The sequence below is a fragment of the Sarcophilus harrisii genome, chromosome 1, assembly GCF_902635505.1.
Source record: "Sarcophilus harrisii chromosome 1, mSarHar1.11, whole genome shotgun sequence".
NCBI classification, from domain to species: domain Eukaryota; kingdom Metazoa; phylum Chordata; class Mammalia; order Dasyuromorphia; family Dasyuridae; genus Sarcophilus; species Sarcophilus harrisii.
Genome location: NC_045426.1, coordinates 525,916,208 through 525,941,096, shown reverse-complemented (window position 1 = coordinate 525,941,096; position 24,889 = coordinate 525,916,208). Strand labels below are relative to the sequence as shown.

Genomic DNA, 24,889 nt, shown 5'->3' with positions numbered 1-24,889 from the left:
GTTCACAACAGCATCACTTGGTTAATAAAAAATTGCTGGGAAGTCATTGGCATCCACCAAGTTTTTTTTGGCAACCAAAGTTTGTGAGATGTGAGAATTCACAGGACTTTTTACATGAAAGCATTTTTAATGTACATACAAAAAGATTGTCAGACTGCTAAAAAGCTGAGGTGCCTTCTACATTTTTCTTTTATGATTTATAATGTGGGCTGGCATAGAGGAAGTTCATATATTTTTAAATGTTTGTAGTGCTTTTTAGGTTTTATATAAAACAATAATTCTGTCATTTGAAAAGGACAGAACACCAGACATTCTAGACCAGACCAGGTCTGCAGGTATAAGTGTTCATGGATGCTTGCCAACTTTACTGTGAATTGATTAAGGGTCCTGTAGTCAAAGGGTATGTATGTTCTGACCATGGGAAACAGAATTATGTGCTAATTCTCAGGCTCACCTTAGGGGATGTTGGACCACAGTGAACCTATGGGGGCTAATCCCAGAACACAGGACAATACAGGCAGGGAATAGTCCCTCTCTGGCTAACTTAAGATGACTCTGAGTATTCTAATCAGCACTGGAAGAGTTCCCGAAATATGGACTCCACTGGAACCCTGCCAAGAACTGGAACTACCCACACTCTTGGGTGTTATCTGAACTTTAGAACCAGCTTAGGTTGGGTTTGTTTTGGAATGAAAGCAATGGAAGTCAGTTTTCTCATCTGTAAGATGAGGGATCTGAATTAGATGGAGAATTCTTTGCAGTTCTGATATTTTGTGATTTCGTGTTTCTTCCAAACAGAACTAGGTTTAGAAATAAATAAGATAGGAAGAGAAGTGGAGTGGAGTGTAATAATGGACATTTAAAAATATTATGTTTTATAAGTGCACATATTTTTAATACCAGAGAATTCTAGTCTGCATTATATTTTTTAAAAATCTGCAACTTAATTCAATACAGTAGGGAACTTCTAGGAAGGAACTCCTTCTAATAATGCAGCCCAGGATTTTTGCTATTACTTACAATTTTGGCAAGTTATCAAAGATATAATAGTAAAAAATATTATTAAAAACAATTTATTTTTTGTTAAATGTTAGACACTGTGATAAGTGCTTTACAATTATTACCTCATTTGATCCTAACAACAACTCTAGGAGATAGGTGCTATTATTATTCCATTTTACAGATGAGGAAAGTGAGGCAGACATTAAATTACATGCCCCGGGTCACACAAGCTAGTAAATGTCTAGATTTGAAATCATATCTTCCTGACTCAACCCCAAAATGCTACCCATTACATCACCTAACTGACTCATGTCACATAGTTTGTAACTATTAGAAGCAGAAATTGAAACCAGAGCTTGCCTGAGCTCCTATCTTAAGCTTGCCTTGGTTCCAACTCATATTTCCACTAATATATGTGTGAATTGAAGTGAATAAAAAGGTAAGTAATGGCCTCAGAAAGAAATATAAATAAGCTGAAGCAGCAGATACCTATAAGCATTGACTATTCTTGACCAGTTTACTATTAAATAAGTGTTATATAACATCAAGTGTTAAATTTAAGTGTCATTTAAAGATTTTAAATGACAATTTCTGCTGGTCACAATCACCACAAACAGTATTATTAACATATAAAACAATATACAAACAATATAAAGATATAATTTTGTGTCTCATTATCTGTGTATCCCTTTATGAAAAAAAGCATAGTTGAGTGGAAGGGTGCTAGGTTTGGAGTCAAATGTTTTGGGTTCAAATCCTGATTTTTGTCAAGGCCCTTAATCTATCTGGGCTTGTTTTTTTTTTTTTTTTTTTTTTTTTTTAAACTAATGAATGAAACACTGGATTAGGGAATCTCTAAGATTTCTTTCAGACCTAAATCTATGATGCTCTGATCCTACAGACCGCAAGCAATTCAGGGCAAAGATCTTTTCTAATCTAAATCGTGTCTCTACTTCAGTACTTAGCTGAATGTTGTTGAATTTCTCTTTTTTAAATTTATTATTTGTTTTTTATGTTTATATTTTATTTTTCCAAATATAATTTATGCAAAGATAGTTTAACATTCACATTTGTAAAACCCTATATTCCAAATTTTTCTCCCTTCCTCCCTTCTTTCTCCTTCAGACAACAAGCAATTTGATATAGGTTACACAAGTGAAATTCTTCTAAACATGTTTCCCTATTCATCATGCTGTGCAAGAAAAATCAAATCAAAGGAAAAAAATGAGAAAAAAACCCAAGCAAACATGGTGAATTTCTTAGAGTGAATTACTAATCAACATGAGATTCAAAAACTGTATTTAGAGTCTGTGAATATAGATATAATCTGATTCAGAAGAGCTATCTTTATTATCTGAGGCCAGTATAGCAATTATTATTATTTTTCATTTTAAGATTCAAATACAATGGAATGTCTTCCTGTATATCTCTATTTCACTATCTTATTGTGATTTGAAGATACTGGCCTTAGGTTTTCTAAAGCTATACTACTATAAAACAGGTTCTCACATGCCTTACCAAGCTGGAAAGGTAAGTACTTACTGCCAGTGCCCCATTTCAGGTCTATGATCCAAGGACAAGTCTAGGGAAGTTCAGAGAGATTCATCATCAAGTTATATGCAGGGTGATTAATTTTTCAGTCATAGAATTTCTCAAAGATTGTCTGTTAAATTATCAATTACTTACAAGTCAAGGATACATCCATAGCAATGAAATTTCAGGTCCTTTAAATATTGAATACCACCTAGCCCTGGCCAGCTAGGTAGCACAGTGAATAAAGTATTAGACCTGGAATTAGGAAAACTCATTTTCCTGAGTTCAAATCTGGTTTCAGATACTTCATAGCTGTGTGACTCTAGTCAAGTCACTTAACCCTGTTTGCCTTAGTCCCTCATCTCTAAAATGATATGGAGAAGGAAATGAAAAGTCATCTTGTGACTCAAATGTGTGGACTCAAATATGTGACCTCAAATGATGGCTACCACCTATTGTAATCCTGAAAAATGCTCCACATTAGCTTGAAATTATAAATCTGTCTGTGGAAACATATTTCCACTTATTTATTCAAATATATATACACACATACACACATATATATTATATATCTATGTATCTGAAGATTAATAAAACACAGTCTTACCTAAAAAGTATCACACCTATGAGTGACTTTTAAAAAATTCTTCAAAGAACTGTACATGTTTTAGCATATATTAATTAGTTTACTTGTCGTCTAGGGGAGGAGATGGGGGGAAAGGAGGGAAAAAATTTAGAACACAAGATTTTGTAAGGGTGAATGTTGAAAATTACCCATGTATATATTTTGAAAATAAAAAGCTTTAATTTAAAAAAAAATCTTCTTCAACATAATTTTACATAATCAGAGATGCTTTCCAGCTATCTACTATGATTAAATGTATTATTTTCATGAAGTTAATGACCATTTTCTATTCATAATTATCCTTTCAAATTCAATATCATAGACCATTGGTGACATACTTGGTTTAGGGCTTTGAAGGCAACCACTGCATTAATCCAAGCTAAAACAGGTCCTTTGTTGTCTGATGTTCCTCGTCCATAAAGTTTTCCTTTAAGTGGGAAAAGAAGGAAAAAGGGTCAGAACAATTTTTTAAAGTTCTGTCAAGTTTAAAAAGTTCAAAACAAATTTAACATGATGAATAGTTACGTTAATAGCATATTTGCATTTTTGTCCTTGCACAAATCTTGTTTTGAAATTGCAAAATATAAACATTTCATAAGCACAAATTTCATATTTATTTGAATGGTTGACTAATGTGAAGACTGCATCTCAGTGGCTTGTTAACAAGTTGATCCCTTTACCATTGCTTATTGGAAGAAATCTACATATTTGTCACTGAATGTCATGTAATCTGTCTTTTTTAAAATTTGCAACTAGATGAAGAATGAATGAAAAATGTAATGATTCATCACAATCTGTCTTTTTCTTTTGCCTTCATAAAATATTAATTTTTGCTTTGATATTTTTAAGCAGGAAAACATTTTCACCTTTAATTGAGAAGTACTCTTACTAATGAGTTAATCCATCCAAGCACTTCAAGAACTCATGGAAGGGCAGGTAGGTGGAGCAGTGGAAAGAGCACCAGCTCTGAAGTTAGGAGAACCTGAATTCAAACCTGACCTTAGATACTTTCCTAGTTGTATGACCCTGAGCAAGTCACTTAACCCCAATTGCCTCAGGGGAAAAAAAGACAAGTCTTGGAAGCCTTTAAAAAGAAAAAGAGCTCATGGAATCTTTGACAAGTGAAAAAAAATCAGTAGTAATAAACCTAATGACTTGATGAAAGGAAAGGAATAGGCTGGAAGTGAAATAGCATTTCTATCCATTTTATTTGCTAAAATAACTAATAAAAACTAAAGTCATCAATAAAACATTTTAGACAATTGAAGACATAAATAACAAAAACTAGATTCCTTTGGGAGAGGGGCAGGATGGAACTACATTATCTTTTGTAAATTCTTGAAAAAAGTGAAATTTCTTTCTTCTTTTAATGAATTATAAAATTCAAGAGGCAGCATGGCCTAGAGGATGGAGTCTTGGTTATGGATCCAGGAAGATCTGGGTTCATGTCCCGTCTCTGATACACACTAGCTGTGTGAGCCTGAGCAAGTCACAATGTCTTAGTGCTTTATTGTTGTAGTGGTTGTTCAGTCACATCTAACTCTTTATGATCCCATTTGGGATTTTCTTTGCAAAGATACTAGAGTGGTTTGCCAAGAGGAAACTGAAGCAAATAGTGTTAAGTGACTTGCCCAAGGTCATACAACTAGTAAGTGGCTGATACTGGATTTGAATTCAGGTCTTCCTAATTCCAGGCCCAGCTTGCTCTATTTACTACCTTGCTATAGCTATTACCCTATTATTACCCTAATTTGCAGAGAAGGTGCTGCCTTGAATTGGTAGAGAGAGTTCTATAAGCTGGGAGTTCCTTATAACAGTGAAATCACAAATACAATTCCTATGCCATTATACATTTAATATCAAATATCATTGCAGCAAGTTAATCCTACTTTGAAACTACTTGGATTTAAATAAGCGAATTTTAATGAATACAATGTCATCACTTTTCAGTAACTCCTTATACAATTTTCACCAGAATGTGTTCATTCTTGTCCATTTTTCCTGATCTCTTTTGTGCTTTATAGTTGTCTATTTTTCTGGATCTAATATTTTCATTTTTCATTATTTTCAAAAGGTCTTTGCATATTTCTTTATACTTTTTAATCTAATTTTTATTATAAAATTCTTTTATATTAATATAATATAATTTATTTTACTATTCTTATATTATTAGATGTTTAGTTTGCTTTTCTTTCTACCTTCCACTCTTCCTTCTTTTGGTAATTTACAAATTGCACTACTATGAAAATCTTTAAGATAATAGCTTTTTTTATTTGTGATAATACTCTTAGGATATATATGCTGTATACTAATATTGTATTTAATTTATACTTTAACATATTTAACATGTATTGGTCAACCTGCCATCTGGGGGAGGGGGTGGGAGGAAGGAGGGGAAAAATTGGAACAAAAGGTTTGGTAATTGTCAATGCTATAAAATTACCCATGTATATAACTTGTAAATAAAAAGCTATAATTTTTTTTTAAAAAAGGGATACATATACTGAACACTGAGATTAATGAATCAAAGGGTATGATTGTTTTTGTTACTTTTTACTGTTTACTGCTAGAGTACTTTCTAAAGATTCTATTAGTTTGAAATTCTTTCAACAATTTTATACAACCCCACTAGCACTAGTTTTAATGATTTAATTATTTTTGCCAGTTTGAAGTGTTATCTCAAAGTTATTTTAATTTGTATTCTTTTTAATTATTAAAGTTGAGCATTTTTCAAGTGATTATTAACAATTTATGTTTCATCTTTTAAAAATTGCCTTTTTATAGCCTTTCACCATTTGTATATTTTGAACTGAACCTATGAAAATTTTAATAGGCTCTTATATATTTTAGCTATAAAGTTTTTATGTGTAATATTAGCCTTAAGTATTTTTCCAATCTGTTACTTTATTTTTCTTTGTATTGTTTTTGTTGTACAGAAATTTTTTTGTTTTACTGTAATTAAATAAATTTGTTTTACCTTAATAAGTTCCTCTGACTAATAGAAATATCATTTTCCCTTCAAAATTCTGATAAATGTCTCTTCTGTCTTTTTAATAGTTTCTCTTTCTATGCTTAAGTCTATTATCCAACTATAATTCAGTGTTGTATATAGCATGAAATATGCCCCTATCCATTTTCTAAATCCATTTTCTGCCAAATTGCCAAGCAGTTTTTCCAAGTCCATTTATTAATAATGAACCATTTCCCTAGTTTCTGTCTTCTATAGGATTATGAAACTTTAGTATTTTGTGAATATTTAGTTAGATATGTGGTGTCAGTAAGCTATTCTATTGATCTTTTTTTTTTTTTTTTTTAAATCTAGTCCCAGATAGTTTTGAGAAATAGGTTATATGATTTAAAGTCTGGGAGTATGTATAATTACCATTATTACCATTTCCCCCCCAGTCTTCCCTTTGACCTTATTGTCAATTTGTTTTTCTATATGTTTCATTACATTTTCATCTATTTCTATAAATAAAACATTTTGCTCTTTTGATTCATATTGTATTAATCATGTAAGTGAATTTTGAGATTATGGTCATTTTTAACATATTAATTTTACTTTTCTTGAAAAGCGAACTCAAATTATTTAGGTATTCCTTTATTTTTAATATTATAGTTATATTATTGTCTTTTTGTAGGTCATGTATTTCTGAGTTGGTTGATTCTGAAATATGTTTAAGTTTTATTGTTATTTTAAATTGGGTTTCATATTTATGATGTTTTCTTTATTTTTAGTGCTGGCAATTAAAAATTCAAGTGATTTTCCTAAGTTGATTTTGAATTCTGTGCCATTTCTGAGTTTGTGTATTGTTATCCTTAATTTTCTGATTGAGATAATTGCATTTCCTATGTATGGTAGTTACCTGCAAATAATGATATTTTAAAAAATTCACTTCCAATAGTTTTTTCTTGCCTTACTGACATGATTAGAATTTCCAAAACATACCATTAGAAGTGTTGAAAATGGACAACCTTTTTCTTGGTGGGGATGCTTCTATATTTTCATTGTATGCTATATCAACTTTTGGATTAAGGCATATATTTTGATTATTTTGAGGAAAAATCCCTCCATTTCTATATGTTTTAGTATTTTTAGTTATGAGCAAATATTGACATAAATTGAAAAAAAATTTTTAAATGGTTTTGTTTATATGTTCAATTATGTGACAGGTTTTCTGATGATGAGTCAGGCTTACATGACTTATATAAACCCTTATATAAAACATTTGTCATGATGTATAACTTAAAAATTATATTGATATGTTGATGTTAACATTTTATTTGGCATTTATATATCTATATTCAATAGGGAAATTGGGCTATGATTTTTATTTTTTTTTACTGTTCTCTTTACCAAGTTTTTAAGTCAACATTATATTTCCTTCATAAAAGGTATTGGATAAATATCCTAGCATTCTCTTTATTTGTAAATGATGTGATCTATGTAATATAGGTATTATTTGTTCCTGAAAAGTTTGAAAGAATTGACCTGTGAATCATCTTGACCATGTGTTATTGCTTGTGACCTAATTCTTTGATGGCATCTTATTTCTTTCGCTGTCCTTGTTTGATTTGAATGATTAATTTTCTATTATGTCAATTATAGAAATTCATGTTTTTATAGAATAATCTATTGCCTTTAAATTGTCTATTTTAAAAATTTTATAATTTGCTATATTCCATGATAAAAGACTAGTCTTTTTAAAAATAGTCATGTTCTGGAGTTTGTGATTTTAGATAATAGTCTTTTTTTGAATTTTTTCCATAATGAGCACATATTTACTCTGTCTTATACTCCCCAGCTGAAAAGAGAAAAAGAAAAACAAATTCCTTGTAACAAATATGCAAAATCAAGCCAACATGTCCATGTCAAAATCTGTTTCTTTCTATATCTTGAGTTGATCACTTTTTCTGTCAGAAGGTAAATAACATTCTTCTTCTTTGGCCCTCTGGACACACTATTGTTTTAAAATATTTTTGGGTATCTTCAACATTTGTCCTATTTTTTTAAAAGTCTGATATTGCTTTAATTTGTATTTTAGAAATATAACTGATTTTTTCTCTCATTTCTTGGGGAATTTGCTTTTGTAGTTTGACAATTATATGCCTAGGGAATTTCAGTTAGGATTTCTTCAATCTGGGATTCTCTGTATTGCTTGTTAAGTCAGTGTTGCTTCAGCTTCTCTACTCTGGAAGGTTTTCTCTAAGTTTTGGATTGTAGTAGTTAATTTTTTTTTTTTTTAATTTTGGTATCTGTGAATCAAAGTGACTGACTTCTTTTATATCTTACTTTTTATTTTGAAATTGTTACTTGCTCCTGGTTTGTTTGTTTTAGTTAGTTGCTTTTTCAACTCTATTATATTATATATGTATGTGTTACAAAAGAAGTGCTGAAGAAGGGCCTCAATAATTTATGTCTGACATCTCAAAAAGTCAGAGACAGAAAGTTACAAATGGCTCTACTTGTCATGCCAAAGGAGACAACACATCTCCAACACAACTGGAGATAGAAGATTTTGTACAAGCTTAAGAATTCCAGGACAGGAAGGTGTTGTGGCTCTATAAGCAGTGTTGGTAATAATAATAATAATAATAATTCTTTCTTTCAGAGACAGCATGATGTAGTAGAGAAAGAATAAGAATGGCTCTCAAGAGTAACCTGGATGTATGACTTTGAGCAGTTCACTCCACCTTTCTCAGTCTATTTCTTCGTCTTTAAAATGGGAATAGTCATATATACATCAATCTTACATACTGTCAATATCAGCTGATATAATGTATGGAAAGTGCTATATAAAAGGCTTCCCCTACTATGCTAGCAATTTTTGCAAATTTGTTTTTGTTTTTCTCTCCCCCCCCCCCCCTTTTTTGGATGGAATATGGAGAAGATTAGACAGTATTTTTAATTCCTTGAGGTGATTTAGGCACAGCTGGCTCTTGTTCTACCCTCTTACATAAAGTCTCATCAAAATTTCTGAGATATTTCCAAGGAGATAATTTTGGAATAGTGACCAGTCCACCGGAAAGAAGCCAGTAAGATAATGAGAGATTGTAATGATAATGTTAACAAAATTGAATAATATTTTAAATTATATAAGCAACTAATTAGTTCTAGAAGTATAATTATGTCAAAGAAACAAAAAATTAACAAAGTACTGACCATCAACTTCTACCAGGGTGAAAGGGTCTGTATTCCATCCATCCTCTTTTTTGGCAGGCTGAACATCCAAATGACCATAAAAACACACTGTGGGTTTCTTTGGATCATTACCAAGTTCAGCTAGAAGAATAGGAGGTATTGGAAGGGTCTGACCATCAGGTAGCTACAGAAATAAAAGTAAATGTATTAAAACAAATCATGTCATAAAGCTTACCTTTTCAATTTATGGGGGAGAGAATTTGGAACTCAATTAAAAAAAGTTAAATAAAAAAATGAAGCATAATTATAAAAAGAAAAGGTGGGAGGGGAATGGTAACCATTTTCCAGAGAACCCAGAAATATACAATTAGTCTCATGTAATTTGAATCATTATGTAGTCAACAGTTATTTTTTTGTATCTTGGTTTTTCTATTTATTTTATTTCATTTTAATACTGAGATCAGGTTTCTCAGGCTAGAACCATATCTAGTAAGAATAGGAGTTTTGTTCTATTACATTTCTGACCTGGGATAATTCATCCTTCCTTAGTAAATCCAAGACTTCGCTCTTTCTCTCTCTCCTCAACACCTCTCTTCCTGATCCTAGAGGTTTACTATATTAATGCTGAATTTAGACAGACACTGATTGGCATAGTTCAATGAAACTTAAAATTCAGAAGCTCAAGAGTCCTGCCACCTCATAGTAGCTGAAATTACAGTAATATACTGTTATGCCTGGCTAGTTTTTCTAACTTTCTTTTTTTTTTCCCCCAGTTTTTTTTTTTTTTTTGGTTTGTTTTTGGTGAGGCAATTGGAGTTAAGTGACTTTGCCCAGGGTCACATTATGCATTAAATGTCTGAGGCTGGATTTGAATTTCAGCTCCTCCTGATTTCAGGGCCAGTGTTTTATCTACTGTACCACCTAGCTACCTCTTAAATGTATATTATAAGACTTATTCTCTTCATGGAAAGTTGTGGGAAAATCTTATTAAAAATAAAATGTTTTTCAGGAAACTGGAACAAAATTTTTATAGCAGGTTTTTTTGATAACAGTGTCAAACACAGAGAACTTGCTCAAATTGATAAGAATACAAGTCATTCTTTAATTGTTAAATTATTCAAAGGATATGAACAGGCAGTTTTCAGAAGAAATCATAGTTATCACTAGTCATCTAAAAAAATGTTCTAAGTCCCTATTGACTAAAGAAATGCAAATTAAAACAACTCTGAAGTACTACTTCATACCTATCAGATTAGCTAATATGATAGAAAAGGAAAATAACAAATTTGGCGGGTATGTGGAAAAATTGGGACACTAATACATTGTTGATGGAGTTATGAATTGATCCAACCATTCTAGAGAGCAACTTGGAACTATGCCCACTCTTTGTCTCAGCAATTTCACTATCTCAAAGAGATCAAGGAAAAAGGTAAATGATCTATTTGTATAAAAATATTTATACCAATCCTTTTTGTGATGGCAAGGAATTAGAAATTGAGAGGATCCCCATCAATTGGGGAATGACTAAAAAAGTTATGGCATATGCTATATAAGAAATTATTAGTAGGATATTTTCAGAAAAACCCAAGAAGACATACATAGATTCATTCAAAGTAAAGTTTGAAGAACCAGGAGATTATATAGATTAGCAACAATATTTAAGGGTGATATACTTTAAGAAAGTGTTTTTCAGGAAACTGGGGGAAAAAATTTCATAATAAGTTTCTCTGATAAAGGCCTTATTTCTTAAACATGTAGGGAACTGAGGCAAATTTACTAAAATAAAAGCCATTCCCCAGTTGATAAATGGTCTAAGGATATGAACAGTTTTTAGGAGAAATCAAAACTATCAATAGTCATCTGAAAAAATGTTCTAAATCATTACTGATTAGTGAAATGCAAATAAACACAGCTCTGAGATACCATTTCACACCTATCATATTACTAAATACAACAGATAAGTAAAGTAACAAATGCTGGAAGGGATGTGGAAAAGCAAGGATACTGACACACTGTTTATGAAGTTGTGAACTAATCTAATCACCCTGGAGAATAATTTAGAATTCGGCCCAAAGAGCTACAAAACTGTAAACCTTTTGATCTAGCAATACTACTACTAGATTTATATCCCAAAAGAGATAGGAGAAAATGGAACAGGATCTGTTTATACAAAAATATTTTAGTGGTGGGAAAGAGTTAGAAATTGAGGCTATGTCCATAAAGTGGGGGAATGGCTAAAAAAAGTTGTGATGATATGATTGTGATGGAATATTATCATGCTATAATAAATGATAAAGGGAATGCTTCCAGAAGCATCTAGGAACATGAATTCATTTAAAGTGAAGTGAGCAGAACTAGAACATTTTACACGGTAATAGCAATATTGTAAAGATGATCAACTGTGAAAGACTTAACTACTCTGATCAATGTAATGATCCAAGACAAATCCAAAAGATCCATCATGAAAAATGCCATCTACATCCAGAGAACTAATGAACTCTGAATGCAGACTGAAGCATATTAAAAACAACAACAACAACAACAACAAACTAACATTATTTTGGGGGAGGGGGTTTGGATGTATTTTTAAGGCTAATATAGAAATATGTTTTGCATGAGTTCATATATATAATTGATATATGGCCTTTTCCTTTTTCTTTGGTCTCTTTGGGATACAGACCTAGTAGTGCATGTATAGTTTGATAGTCCTCTACACATAATTTCAAATTGTTCTCCAGAATGGTTGGATTAGTTCACAACTTCATGAACAGTGAATTAGTAGTATCCCTGCTTTTCCACATCCCCTTCAACATTTGTTATTTGCCTCTTGTTTTGTGTTAGATAATTTGATAGGCATAAAGTGGTATTAAGTAGGATTTTAAATCCTTGCCTAGGGAATTGGGAATAGGAGAAATACATTGAAGGAAAAAGTTTATCCAGTATCCTGTCATTACTAAAGAGACACATCAGCACATTCATCAGAAATTAGACAATTGGAAAGCAGAGAATTTCAATGGTTAATGGAAATAAGATAAAGCACATTACCTGTTGAGGTCCCATTTCTATTAAATCTACAGAGGCTCCTAAGTGCCGAAGCTTATCTGCAGCTATGTCCATCATTTTGAAGATTTCTTGTCTGAAGTGAGGCAGGGGTTGAACAGAATCACTCTCAATGGCCACCCACTCCTTAAGCAACTATGAGGAAAATTAGTGATCTAGTTAGTAAGAAGAAAGAGAAAGAAGATTGGGCAGCAATGCCTATACAAACCTGCTCCTTGAGTATTCAGGAATATTTCAAGTCTAAAACTACCAAATTACCTTCTTTTCCCTTTGTCTAAAAGCATGTGATGGAAAGATAAGAGAGGAATTAACAAACTGTAAGTTCTTCTTGGAGCTGTCTTTCGATTTCGCAAAAAAAAAAGTTGTTCAAAGTTATTGCTATGAAATTTGTGGTTTTTATTAAGAACTTCAGTAATACAGAGGGTTTCTAATAAGGAACTGCCCCTTTTTTGAACAATATAATTATTTCGTGAGATCAAAAGGTTAGAGGACCAACAATACTTTCCTTTTTGTAACATTATGAAGAATTAATCAGGTCTGAAGGGCCTTTGGAATCATTATAGATTCTCCAGGGAATTGTGAATCTTTGTTCCCTGTTTAGAATTTTAAAGGATTTTGATGAGACCAGCTAGCCTCTATTTTGGCTTTTCCTGGCAAAGGGTTAAGCTGTATATAGCTTTATCTTATTGTCATATTGATTGTATTTGGCCACTGCTTCCCCTTATGTTATCTTGGAAAAGAATGCAGTATACTAGATTTGTTGGAAACAATAAGTACCCTGATGGGATTTTAAGGCATTTTGTTTTCATTGATGTTGGTGTATGCTTACATGGAAAAGATAAAGGGTCCTTTTGTTCTAATGAAGTTTGAGAGGGAGAAATTAACAGGATTATTGGGGCTGCAGCAACAGCAAAGATTCCATCAATTGATTTCTTTGGTATAGGAAATTCTAGTGGGGAAACAAGACATATACTCTTAGAGACAATCTGTCATTTAGTGTTTTAGACAGATGCCAAATGTACGAAGGGGTAAAATCACTTATCTAATGGCCACATGGTCAATACCTGTTGAAGGCAGGATTTGAACTCAGATGTTCCTATTTCTAAGGATAGCTCTATAACTACTAGGCCAGGCTGCCTTTTTTACAGTGATATATCCAGTAGTCTTGCATTGAAACTTCAGTGATTCTGAATTTCTGATTTGGTATGAAATGGTCTTCTATACTTTTTAGCTGATATTTATGCTATGGTATTTTTTTTTAAATCCACATTTTTATTTAAGTGATTTTTCTCAGGGGGAAAAAAAGATTGGTCTTGGAGACTTGGCCTTAATATTCTGCATCTTACATTCCATTTATGATCTTTTGAAATAAAATTACTTGTGCTTTTGCTGACCCACTTCTAAGAGAGAATTCAATTGCTCACTGGTGTAACAAGTCCTGTTTTGTTCTATGTACTTTCCTTAATGAGAAATTTGAAAATAGATATTTATCCTGGATTTTTTGCAGCCTTTCTGATTTCTCTGTTAACATTGTTGTTATCTGGGGCATATCAGACTGGGTATATTTCAGCAGCAGCGAATAATGTATTTGGACTTTAAAACTCAACTTGGGACATGTTTCCGATAATGCCATCATATTCAGTAAATTCTTAAATTGTTTTTAGATATTTATTCTTACCTGAATAAATTCATTTTGATGAAGATCAATGTACTGAAAGATATTCTCTAACATTCCAGAGGAAGAAGGGGAGGACGAGGAGAATAACCCTCCTTCAAGAAGGAGCAGTAATGTGAAGATGGAGGAGGCCTGCAAATTCGAGAGGAAAAATATCAGTTTAAAATAAAGTCAATAATATTTACTCTTAATCCCTTCTATAATTAAAGCCTTCTCCCAAGTTAAAAAAAAAAAAAAATGTGCTAAAATGCAAGGTCATAGAATTAGAAATGTACTTTCATTCTTTCACTTATAAAAACAAAACCACCAAAAACCCTGAAACAACCAGGGGCAGCTAGATGGCACAGTGGGTAGAGTACCAATCCTAAATCCAAAAGGACCTGAATTCAAAGCTGGCCTCAGTCATTAACATTTTCTTGCTATGTGACTCTGGGCAAATCACTTAACCCTCATTGCTTCAAACAACAACAAAATATTCTTTCACTAAAGGGGGATTTTTTTTTCAATCAAAGTAATTCATGAAGTCTGTACATGGAGGAACAGGGGAAACTGCAATGTATTTAAAAGGTAAGAGTATCTATCTTGATGACAAAACCATAATTCTAAAGCTGTAAGGGATGATGATGATATTATTACAACTAGTATCTATACAGCACTTACTATGTACCTAGCACTTTAAAATATTGTTTCATTTAATCTTCAAAATAACCCTGTGCTATAACCACCATTTTACTATCTGAGAAACTGATGCAGACTAAATGTTTTTCTTAAAGTCACAGAGTTTATGTCTGAGGCCACATTTAAATGCAAGTTTCCCTGCTTGCCTAGCCTTCTATCCACCTAACTGATTTCAGAGTAGCAGGACAAAAAGGAGCTTGAGTATGATTTTTAATTTGGAAAACTATGTTAAATAGGCCATCAAGCCTTTTATAATCTGTTAATCGAGTTTGGGAGTAACCATAAGGCCAGTTTTGTTTTTCAACAGGAACATAAGCCATGACATGTCTCCTAAAAAGCTTTTGTAATACTTAAAAACATGTTAATGAATTTTAAAAAATGATTTGTCTAACATGCTTCTTCCTATGTTGGGACTAGGACTAACTAGACAGTACAGGTTTCTATCTTCTTTTGGGAGAATGAGGGATTTGGAGCTCTTTGATCTTTGAGAGAATGCCTGAAATTTGTGACATGTAGATTAATGAAGAAAATCCCCTGTGTTGAAATAAATACCTTACTTTGGAAAAATCTCAGGTTGATTTTGTTTTTTTGCTTTTTGACTAGGTAACTGATGGGCATTTCCTCAGTCAAACTGAGACCTGGGAAAGACCTTTATCTTAAAAAAGCCAAGATTTCTGATCTTTCTTGTGCAGTAAGATAATTGTACAAATATGTTTACATACATTGGATTTAACATGTATAATATATATTGGATGAGGGGATGGAGGGAAGGAGGGGAAAATCTGGAACACAAGACTATGCAAGGATCAGTGTTGAAAAATTATACATGCATATGTTTTGAAAAGAAAAAGCTTTAATTAAAAAAAAAAAAAAAAAAAACAAAGGCAAGATCTCCTGCTACCTCTAGCCATCTCCAGTTATTTTGATCTATATCTGACTATTGGACCTAGATGACTTTGGAGAAGAAAGTGAGGTTGATAAGTTTGCACAGCCTATCTTCATCTAAATCCGATTTATTTGCTTATCATGGAATTAATTATCTAATGTCCTGGTCCTTTTTGAGAACTAAGGACAAACAAAGAAGGAACTCAATCCTCTCAGGGAGTTGAGTGATTTGCCATAGGACACACACAGTAAGTGCCTAAAATTAGGTTTTGACCCATGATCCTCATATTGTAAAAGTGTTCTTTCCCTATAACATGAAGGGATCCTTGCAGTATAGTATTCATTCAATCAAGATCTATTAAATATCGTTGAAATTCAAAAGCAGCATTGAAAAACCAGCTGCAGCCCATATGAAGGTTTCATTCTGCAAAATGTATTTCCTTCTTACATTCTTCCTCAAGCAGAGCACTTAGAATGCTGAGGTATGAAATTATGAATAACATTATTCATATATCACAATAATAATAATGTGATAAGTAGGTAAAGCAAAAACAAAAGGACAATTTTATAGGGAGGCCCACTTTATACCTTCTCTGTAGATCCAATATTATCTGTTTATCTATCTATTTCTTTATTTGCTTATTTATTTACATCCAGGACTGTGACAGAAACTCCCTTTAAAGAAAATACCTCCACTTATGCAAATGGAAAATTTCTGTACCTTACTGTCTAAGCCAAGGATACTAAGAAAATAAGGGATATACCTAGGGTATTCTATCATAATAATGATGTTCTCAATGATGTCATTAGATCATATTTTCTGAGTTGTTTTTCAGGCACTGGTGAAGTCTTTGGCTTAATACACGGACACATTCTTACTTAGTCCCTTTCTGACCTATGGAACACCTTTTCAAAATGGTTGGCTATTGAAGGTGCAATGTATTTTTCACCTTCAGGACCAAGAAAAGCTACTACTCTGATCAAAGATTGAGTGCATGAATTGGTCATAACAAAATGTTCCACAAGCCACTAGACTCTAACATTTTCCTTGTCTGTGTGTGTTCCCCCCCCATATCTATTATAGTGTTTTTCACACCATAGTTACTTGATAAATACTTATTGCTGTTCATGATAAACTTGTTTTTTTTAACATTTGTGTTTTGTAAAATACTCATTTTGTTTTGATTTTACAAACAGGCCACAGAGCTTTAGAGTTAGTCACAGTAGTAGGAGTAGTCTTCTGACATCAAGCCCAGTACTCTTTATAGCTTTTTTTTTTTAAATAGTTTTGAGGGGCTTTCAAAGATTAGCCTTTGAGTAGTTAATGAATTTCCTTCCTCTCCGCTTGCTCTCACTCCCCCTCATACACATCACATGTAAGTATCTGTTGTGAATATTGCATCAATTTAGTTTATTCATTAGTGTTAGGGATACTGGAGAAATGTATTCTCACTATTTTAAGTCTTAATAGCACACTGGTTAAAGAACTCTGCCTTTATTGACTGAGCTAAAGAATCATGTGGCTAGATCATTTCTAAAAGCAAAACAGAAAAAAAAAAGGGGGGGGGTCATTACCATGGTAAGTAAGGGTTATGTTACTAGACACTTTGGTTTAATTTTCAGATATTTCAAATGAGTTTATACTTATATGCAGTTGGGTATGCAACTATCACTTCTCTATTTCATTTGCAATTTTAGGGGCAATGATGTGTTCTAAATGTGTCCTAAGATATTTTCATATGCATTAGATTGTAATGTTGGAAATCCAACTTTTAAGGACTGATATTAATAGAGAGAAATTGCAAGCTGGGGTGGGGAAGAAATAATCAGTGTGAGAGAAGCCTTATTGAGCCCTTAAATCACAAAAATTTGGGAAGGTAATAGCTTTATTTATGTACAAAGCTGGAGCTAACCAATTTTACATTGAACTCATGGCCTAACTGATATAAGTCTGTTAAGAAAGAGGAACTGACCCATAGCTATACCAACATATCAGTGTAAGGATATGGGGTAAAAAGACCCAGAATATATTTAGGTCAAAACTTTAGGGAGACAGATTGGCCAAACAGTTTTCTGACTGTTTTGCCTCCTCAGCAGATACTGATTTTCTGATTTGAAAGCAGAAGTCATTGCATCCCTAATAACTGTCTCCAGTGCTACATGCTACTCTCTTGTCAGCAGGAATAGCAGACATGCTCTTTCCTTCTTACTTTCACTATCCTTTCCTCCCCTGAGGTTCAGTCAATCTTTATCATCTAGTTCTAATTGGTCTCCCTGACTTATTTCTCACTTTCTAATGCAGTCTCTACAAAATGGCCAAAATAATATTCCTAAGCCAACAGTTTCCAACATGGAAAATGCAAGATAATCCCATTTGGTGTAGCAAGGAAATATACCTTAAAAAAAAAAAAAAAAAGAAAGAAATTAAACTTTACTAAGATTTAACATACATATAGACTGTCATCCTTATTCAACTGACAAACTATTCATCTGTTCTTTCATTTACATATAAAAAGAAAGACTCCTCTGTCATGTAATTTGTTATAATATTTTCCTTCAAATCTTCAGCAATATTTTTTTTGCATCTTGCAACAATAAATGCTAATAATGGAATGTATTTTAGTTTTCTTTTTCTTCATTGTTTTGCATGAATTACTTTAATAATATTTGGGAAGAACAAGTATTTCCCTAATGGTATGTAGGAGGTTGGTTGTTGTTTTTTGTTTGTTTGTCTTTTTTTCTACCAAGGAAGGAAAGGCTTTTAAAACTTTTTCAATAAGATTAGAAAAATTTTGCTAAGTACTATATCAAGTGTGATTGTCATTGTTGTCATCTTCTAATGCATCTGATAAAAAATTAGGAATCTTGGAAATGAAAGGGGCAATTCTGTCCTTTTTTTTTTCTATCCATTTGTGCTCATAATTAATTTTTATAAATATTTTTATCCCAACTCCGGTATGTTTTTAAACCACTCATCCATTTTGTGAGGGTAGCTTAGGTAAAACTAGATGATGTAACCCATAAATTCACTTACCCAAGCACTTGGAAAAAGAAATATACAGTTTTTAAATGTTGAAAAAGAATGAACTGAACGTAAGAACTCCATTGCCAATAACCAAAATATGGTATTTTTTTCCTCTGAGTCAATTGTGGTTAAGTGACTTGCCCAGAGTCACACAGCTAGGAAATATTAAGTATTTCAGGCCAGCTTTGAACTCAGATTCTCCTGACTTCAGGGCTAGTGCTCTATCCACTGTGCCCAGGGGTGATTAGGACAACCTGAAATAACTGCTTCATTTCTGTGTTATTGCTCTGGATAGAAAAGGCAGATTACTATAGTGCAAAGAACATTTGATTGGGAATGAGGATAGCTAGTGCTTAAATCCTTTCTGCTACTTTTGTTTGTGTATCATCATAAATAATAATAGCTGATATTTTATTATGTGGTGATTTGAATACATTATCTTAATTGATCCTTATAATAATCACTTGAGATAAGACATCAACTTCAATGTTATTTCCACTACTATTGCCAGATTAATCCAAATATTAATAGTTATAGTCAAATCAACTATGGTGATTTGGAAGTAGGGCGAGACTTAAGACAAAGGAGACCAACTAACAGGCTATTGCAATAATCTGGGAGTGAGGTGATAAGAATCTTACACCAGGGTAAGAGGAAATAAGAAGTATGTATGACAAATGAGAGATATTATGAAGGTAGAATCAATAGGACTTGGCAATTATTTCACTATGGAGTAGGAATAAGGGTGAGAAGTCAAGAAAGACAAAGGTTTTGAGACTGAGTGACAGAGCAGAGTGGTAGCGTTCGCACTAAAAGTTAGAAAGTAGGGAGAGTATTGGGGAAAGAATAATCAGTTTTGTTTTGGACACATTGAGTTCTACAGGATATCAGCTTCAAGATGGCCAATAGACAACTGGAGATGCAAGACTGGAAGTCATCAGAGCTAGGACTAGAAATTAGGTCAGAATCATTTGCATATAGATTATAATTAAATTTTCACCAAGAGAAATAGCACAGAGAAAACGAGTCAGGCAGAGCCTTGGAAGACATCCAGAATTAGTAGATATGACCTGGATGAAGTTCCAGCAAAGGAGATGGAGGAGCAATCAGGAGAGAGTTCTGGTGGGGTCTGAATAAGATCCCCAGAGCTTTGGTAGCAAGGAGTAGCATGAGGAGAGAACTAGAATTACAATCAACAAGTCTAGCTACTCCGTGAGGCAAGCAGGGAGAAGCACTGATAGCATTGTAGATTTTTAAATTTTTATTAGACTTTTTCTTCAAGTGGACTTTTATTATAGCTCCACTCCAGGTGAAAGTCTTTAGTAGAAATTCTTCACATGGACAAAATCATAACCTCAGCTACCATATACAACCATAAAGCCAAGTTTATCAACCCCCAAGGTGATATTTCCCCTCTAAAAAGACCTGCTCATACTATAGACTCTCCTCTGCCCCAATCCCTACTACCACAAGTCTTTTTTAGGGTGCTAAATCCCTTTTAGAGTTAGCCCACCAGTCAATGGCATAATTCTTTCTTACTTTCTCCTTGAACCTGTCTTTCTCCTTGTTAATTGCTAAAACTCTTTATAAATTTGGCTCACTCTTAGCAGTGTAATAAAATCTTTGCCCCTTTATTAGGAAGAAGCCCAAGCCTAAGACAACCTTCAACAACAGCATACCCAATATGCTTTTGGGGTATCACCCTCGAAGCCCCAAAATTTTGGTGGCCCTGTACAGGGTGAGCTTGATTGTACAATGAAACCTCAATAGTGCTATCAAAACCTACAAAGATGGAACTATGCAAGAATTGTATATGTTTAACATATATTGGATTACATGCTATCTAGAGGAGAGGGTGGGGGGAAGGGAGGGAAAAAATTTGAAACACAAAGTTTTTCAAGGGTGAATGTTGAAAATTATTTATGCATGTTTTGAAAATAAAAAGCTTTAATTAAAAAAAAAAATCCTACAGAGAAAAGAGCATCAAAGAGAAGAGGGTGACTGACACTATGAAAGGCTTCAGAGAGGTCAAGGAGAATGAGAATTGAGAAAAAAGTCATTAGATTTGGCAATTAAGAGATCATTGGTAACTTTGGAGAGGGCAGTTTAAATTGAATGAGGTAGACCAAAGTCAAGGCATTAAGAAGAGAGAGGAAAGGAAATGGAGGCACACTTCTCAAGGAATTTAATCACAAAATATCAGGAGAAATATAGGGTGAGAGCTATTAGGGATATTTATATTGAATGCAGTTTATTTGAAGAAGAAAGAAGTATGAATGTATTTGTAGGCAGTAGGGTAGTAGTCAATAGACAGGGAGAGACTGAAGATAAATGAGTCTGGGGATGAAAGAAGACATAATCTGATGGAGGAGATGGGATGTAGTGGAATCATTTGATATGTAGAGGAGTTTGCATTGGTAAGGAGAAGGGATATCATTTCATATGAGATGGGAGTTAAGGATGCGATAGCAAGACATCTGGATGATGTAACATAGGAAGAAAGGAAAGAGACTTATTGGTGTATAGCTTCATTTTTTTTTTCCCCAGTGAAATATGAGGCAAAGTTCTTAACTGAGAGAATGGGAAAAGGAAATCCCTAGAGGAGTCTTAAGAAGGGATGAAATGACTAGAAAAAGCTGTTGTGATGAATGGAAAATGAATCATTTGGAGAAGTAAGTACAAAAGGATTGCCTTGCCAGATTAAAGGCCCAGTTGAAAACACAACTATAACTTTGAAGTAGACTTTGGTCAGTAAGGTTTCATGATTTTTTTATGGCTTTGTTCAGTAATACATGAATAGGAATGAGGGTAGCAGACAGTGGAGTAAATCCAAGGCTGAGGCTTAGCAGGATAGGATAAACTACAGGTAGAGAGCACAAAGTACTTGCAAAAAGAGGACAATGTAAAATTGAATTGCTTCACCAGAAGGTCAAGATGGGGAAGAAAGATGGTATAGGTAGTAGGGGGTTGGTGACCTGGGGGAGAGCTGAAGAGCAAAAGCAAAGTCAGGATGAAGAATAAAGTTAGGGGATGTAAAGCAGAGAGAAAAAAAGAATGACAAAAAATTATGATCAGATAAAAGAACTTTTAAGTTCATAAATATGGCATACCAGTAGATGATAATAACATGAAGAATATGACCAGAATCTCTATGTACAGCTGAAGTAGGGTGGAAGAATAGATCATGGAAAGTGAGCAAGTTGAAGAACTGGGAGTTTAAGGGTGTTTGAGAGAGTATCTATCTATCCATCTATCTGTATGTCTGTCTATCTATCTATCTCTTAAGTCCCCAAGTATGAGGGTAGGAATTGGGGAATTAAAGAAAAACCAGGTAAAAAACTCATTGAGAAAGGAAGTTGTGGTGGTTTTCCTGGAGGCAGCCTTAGTCTCTGTTGAAATAAATAATTACTCCAAAATTGCAGCCAGCTGATAAAAGTGCAAACGTTTATTTCTCCTTCCAAATTAGCCCGGTTAGTTGAGGCCCATCTCTCTGCTTGGCTCCAAGAGATCTTGCAGCTTTGTCCTTGGCTTCTGCCTCTGCTTTCTTCAGCCTCCAGCCAGCTCCAAGTTGGAAGATGCAATGGATCTCTCTGTACCTCCAGTCAGTTCCACCAGAAGAAGTAAGTTCAAGCTTCAAAAATTCCCGATATTTATGTGATCTCCCAAAGGTTAACTCCACCTTCTGGAGGGAGAGGGATTCTGGGTTATCTCCCAGAGTACTCTCTGGCCCTAAGAACTTCAAGGGAGCTGTGAATTCGGACTAAGCCCTACACGTGTGAACTCCATTGAGTACTTAGATACTTATGAGCTCTCTAAAGGTGTGAACACAAGCATTGTTTCCATCAGTTGTACTTAGTACCTAGTTCAAGTTCTGGCCCAAAATAACTCTTTCTAAGATTAAATTAACTCCAATATCTTAACACTTTGTAAAAGATTCCAACAGAAAGTGTCCGGAGGTCTGTAGATAACAACTATCTAGATTTTGATTGGATGGTAGATGTGGATAGAGTAAATGTCAAAGGAAAAAAGATTATAGACAGTGGTAAGGGTTGCCATCTAGAAATGGTAACAGGGAACAAAGAGCTTTCCAACTCTCCACCTCAATCAATGAGCCTCATATTTCATGGAAAAAAAAATAAAGCTATCTACCAAGAGGTCTCTTTTTTTCCCTTTCTTCCTATGTCACATCATTCAGATGTCTTCTGCTAACTATCTCTTCCTTAACTCCTGTCTCATGTGAAATGATACCCCTTCTCCTTGCCAACGCAAACCCCTCTATGTGCACAAATAATTCCACTACATCCCATCTCCACCACAGATTGCTTCTTTTATCATCCCCAGAAGATGGGTTAGGGGAGGCATAAGTGAAAATTCAACCAATGCTAGAAAGATGGTCAGGGAAACTGTCAGTAAGAGGGAGTCAAGTTTCAATGATGGCCAAAAGATGGGGGGAGTGAAAATGGAAAAGGGGCAGACATTTCAGAGATCCCAATGAATGGGGTAGCTAGCTTTAGATTAGGACATGGCAGCAGAGAGGAGAGGGGAAGGGAGGAAGTGAGCAAGATGAACATAAGGGAGAGATCAGTGGGGGATCAAGAACCTTATTCCTGGGATTTGAACAATGGCAGCCAGGCGAATTGCTGAGATGGGAAAGCTGATAGAATAGAAATGTTAATCGTTAAGGAATGAGTTCAAGTAGGTTATCATCACCTATAGAGGTTCAGTTTTAGGGTACAGTTGTCCCAAGGTATCAGGTATTTGTGAGTAAGAGGAAAAAGGTAGAGGAATACTAGCTGTCAGAAGCCAGATTGGGTGAGGGTGCCTAGGGCATTATGGAATGGCTGCTTAGAGAGGCTAGGAAACTCTCCTTTCCAGGAAGATACAAGTGAGGCAATAGCTGCAAAGAATGCTTTATAAATAGATATATGAGTTTAGGTGACACCCCCAGGATTACACATCTAGTTAAGCATATAAATTGTGAGTCAAATTTATACCCTCTTGCACTATAATCAAAATGCTACTTAGTTATCTCTCTAGTCAACAGGCATTATTAAATACCTACTGTGTGCAAGACTCATACTACTAAGTACTGGGGATCTGAAGGTAAAAATAATCCCTGCTGCCAAGGAACACACAGTCTAATAGGGACACAACATGCAATAAAATAAATTGAAGATAATCTCAGAGGGCCCAGCATTAAGGGGGGGGGGGGGGGGGGGGGAGGGAGGGAAGCATTCAGGATATAATCTTGAAATATAAAGTTTTATTTGAAGAGATAGAGAAGCAAAGATATGAGCTCAATATAATAGACAATGATCATTAGGTTGTTATTAGAAAACAACAGAAATTTTAAAACTTTTGCAGAGCAAGGTAATTTATTATTTGAGGGAACATAGCAATAAAACCAATAGCAAAAAAAAAAATTTCCAGTAAATATTCTTTTCAGTACACTGTATGAATAAAATAGAAAGTTTAAACAATAAGTTTATAAGAACAAAATAAAGGCAAAAAAAGATATTTTAAATTCATGAGAGTAAGGACGTCAGCCAGAAGGTGGTGCTAACAATCCACTCATGCTCATAGAGTATTTTTTTTTTTCCTTCTTCAATAGGAACAATGACTGGACTGATTTCACATACTAGAAGGGATCAGTTTAGGTCAAGTTAAACCATCAGTAATAAGATCTAAAGCCAACAAGTTGTAAAAGAATCAAGAGGAATTTAAGTTCTTTATCTCCTGTGGCTGAGCAGGTTAAAGATCAACAATCTTGAAGAAAGAGAAGATAATAAGTGGGGCATTTTCACAACAGACTCAATTTGAATTAATTTTTTTGAATTTTCATATTTTTTCTATTTATTTACTGTATTAGAAGTTCAAACCAATAGAATAAAAGCTTAAAAATTAAGTAAAACATAGATTATTTTTAAAGGGAAAAATTTAAATCCAAATTAGAACATTTGAAATACTATTTGAGAATAAGCACTATTGAGAGTCCCTTAATTATGTCATAACAAAACAAAAAAATTTTTTTACTGAGCACTGATCATTTTCAATTTCACTTCTTATTTCATAAGATTTACAATTGAAAGTTGTCTTAAAGATCACCTGATTTTACAGAAAAGAAAACTGAAGCCTGCAAAGTTGGAAATATTTTGTAAAGTTACACAGGTAGTATTCTGAGTCCAAATCTAGTGCTTTCAGGCAAGAAAAGAACAAATTTCTCATTTGAATATACTTTAGATTTTCTTTTTTGGTCAAATATTA

At 33.6% G+C, this 24,889-nt stretch overlaps 1 protein-coding gene across 2 annotated transcripts in view; it reads right to left on the bottom strand.

Annotated features, from left to right (window-relative positions):
• Positions 1–24,889, bottom strand: part of CNDP1 (carnosine dipeptidase 1) — a 74,419-nt gene that overhangs the window by 22,981 nt on the left and 26,549 nt on the right. For both annotated transcript variants that reach the window (XM_023496280.2, XM_031946710.1), the window contains exons 2-5: positions 14,041–14,169; positions 12,348–12,497; positions 9,324–9,486; positions 3,499–3,587 (exon numbers count right to left, since the gene is read on the bottom strand). In XM_023496280.2, coding sequence (XP_023352048.2) covers positions 3,499–3,587; positions 9,324–9,486; positions 12,348–12,497; positions 14,041–14,169 — 531 coding nt within the window. The remainder of the gene's footprint in view (positions 1–3,498; positions 3,588–9,323; positions 9,487–12,347; positions 12,498–14,040; positions 14,170–24,889) is intronic.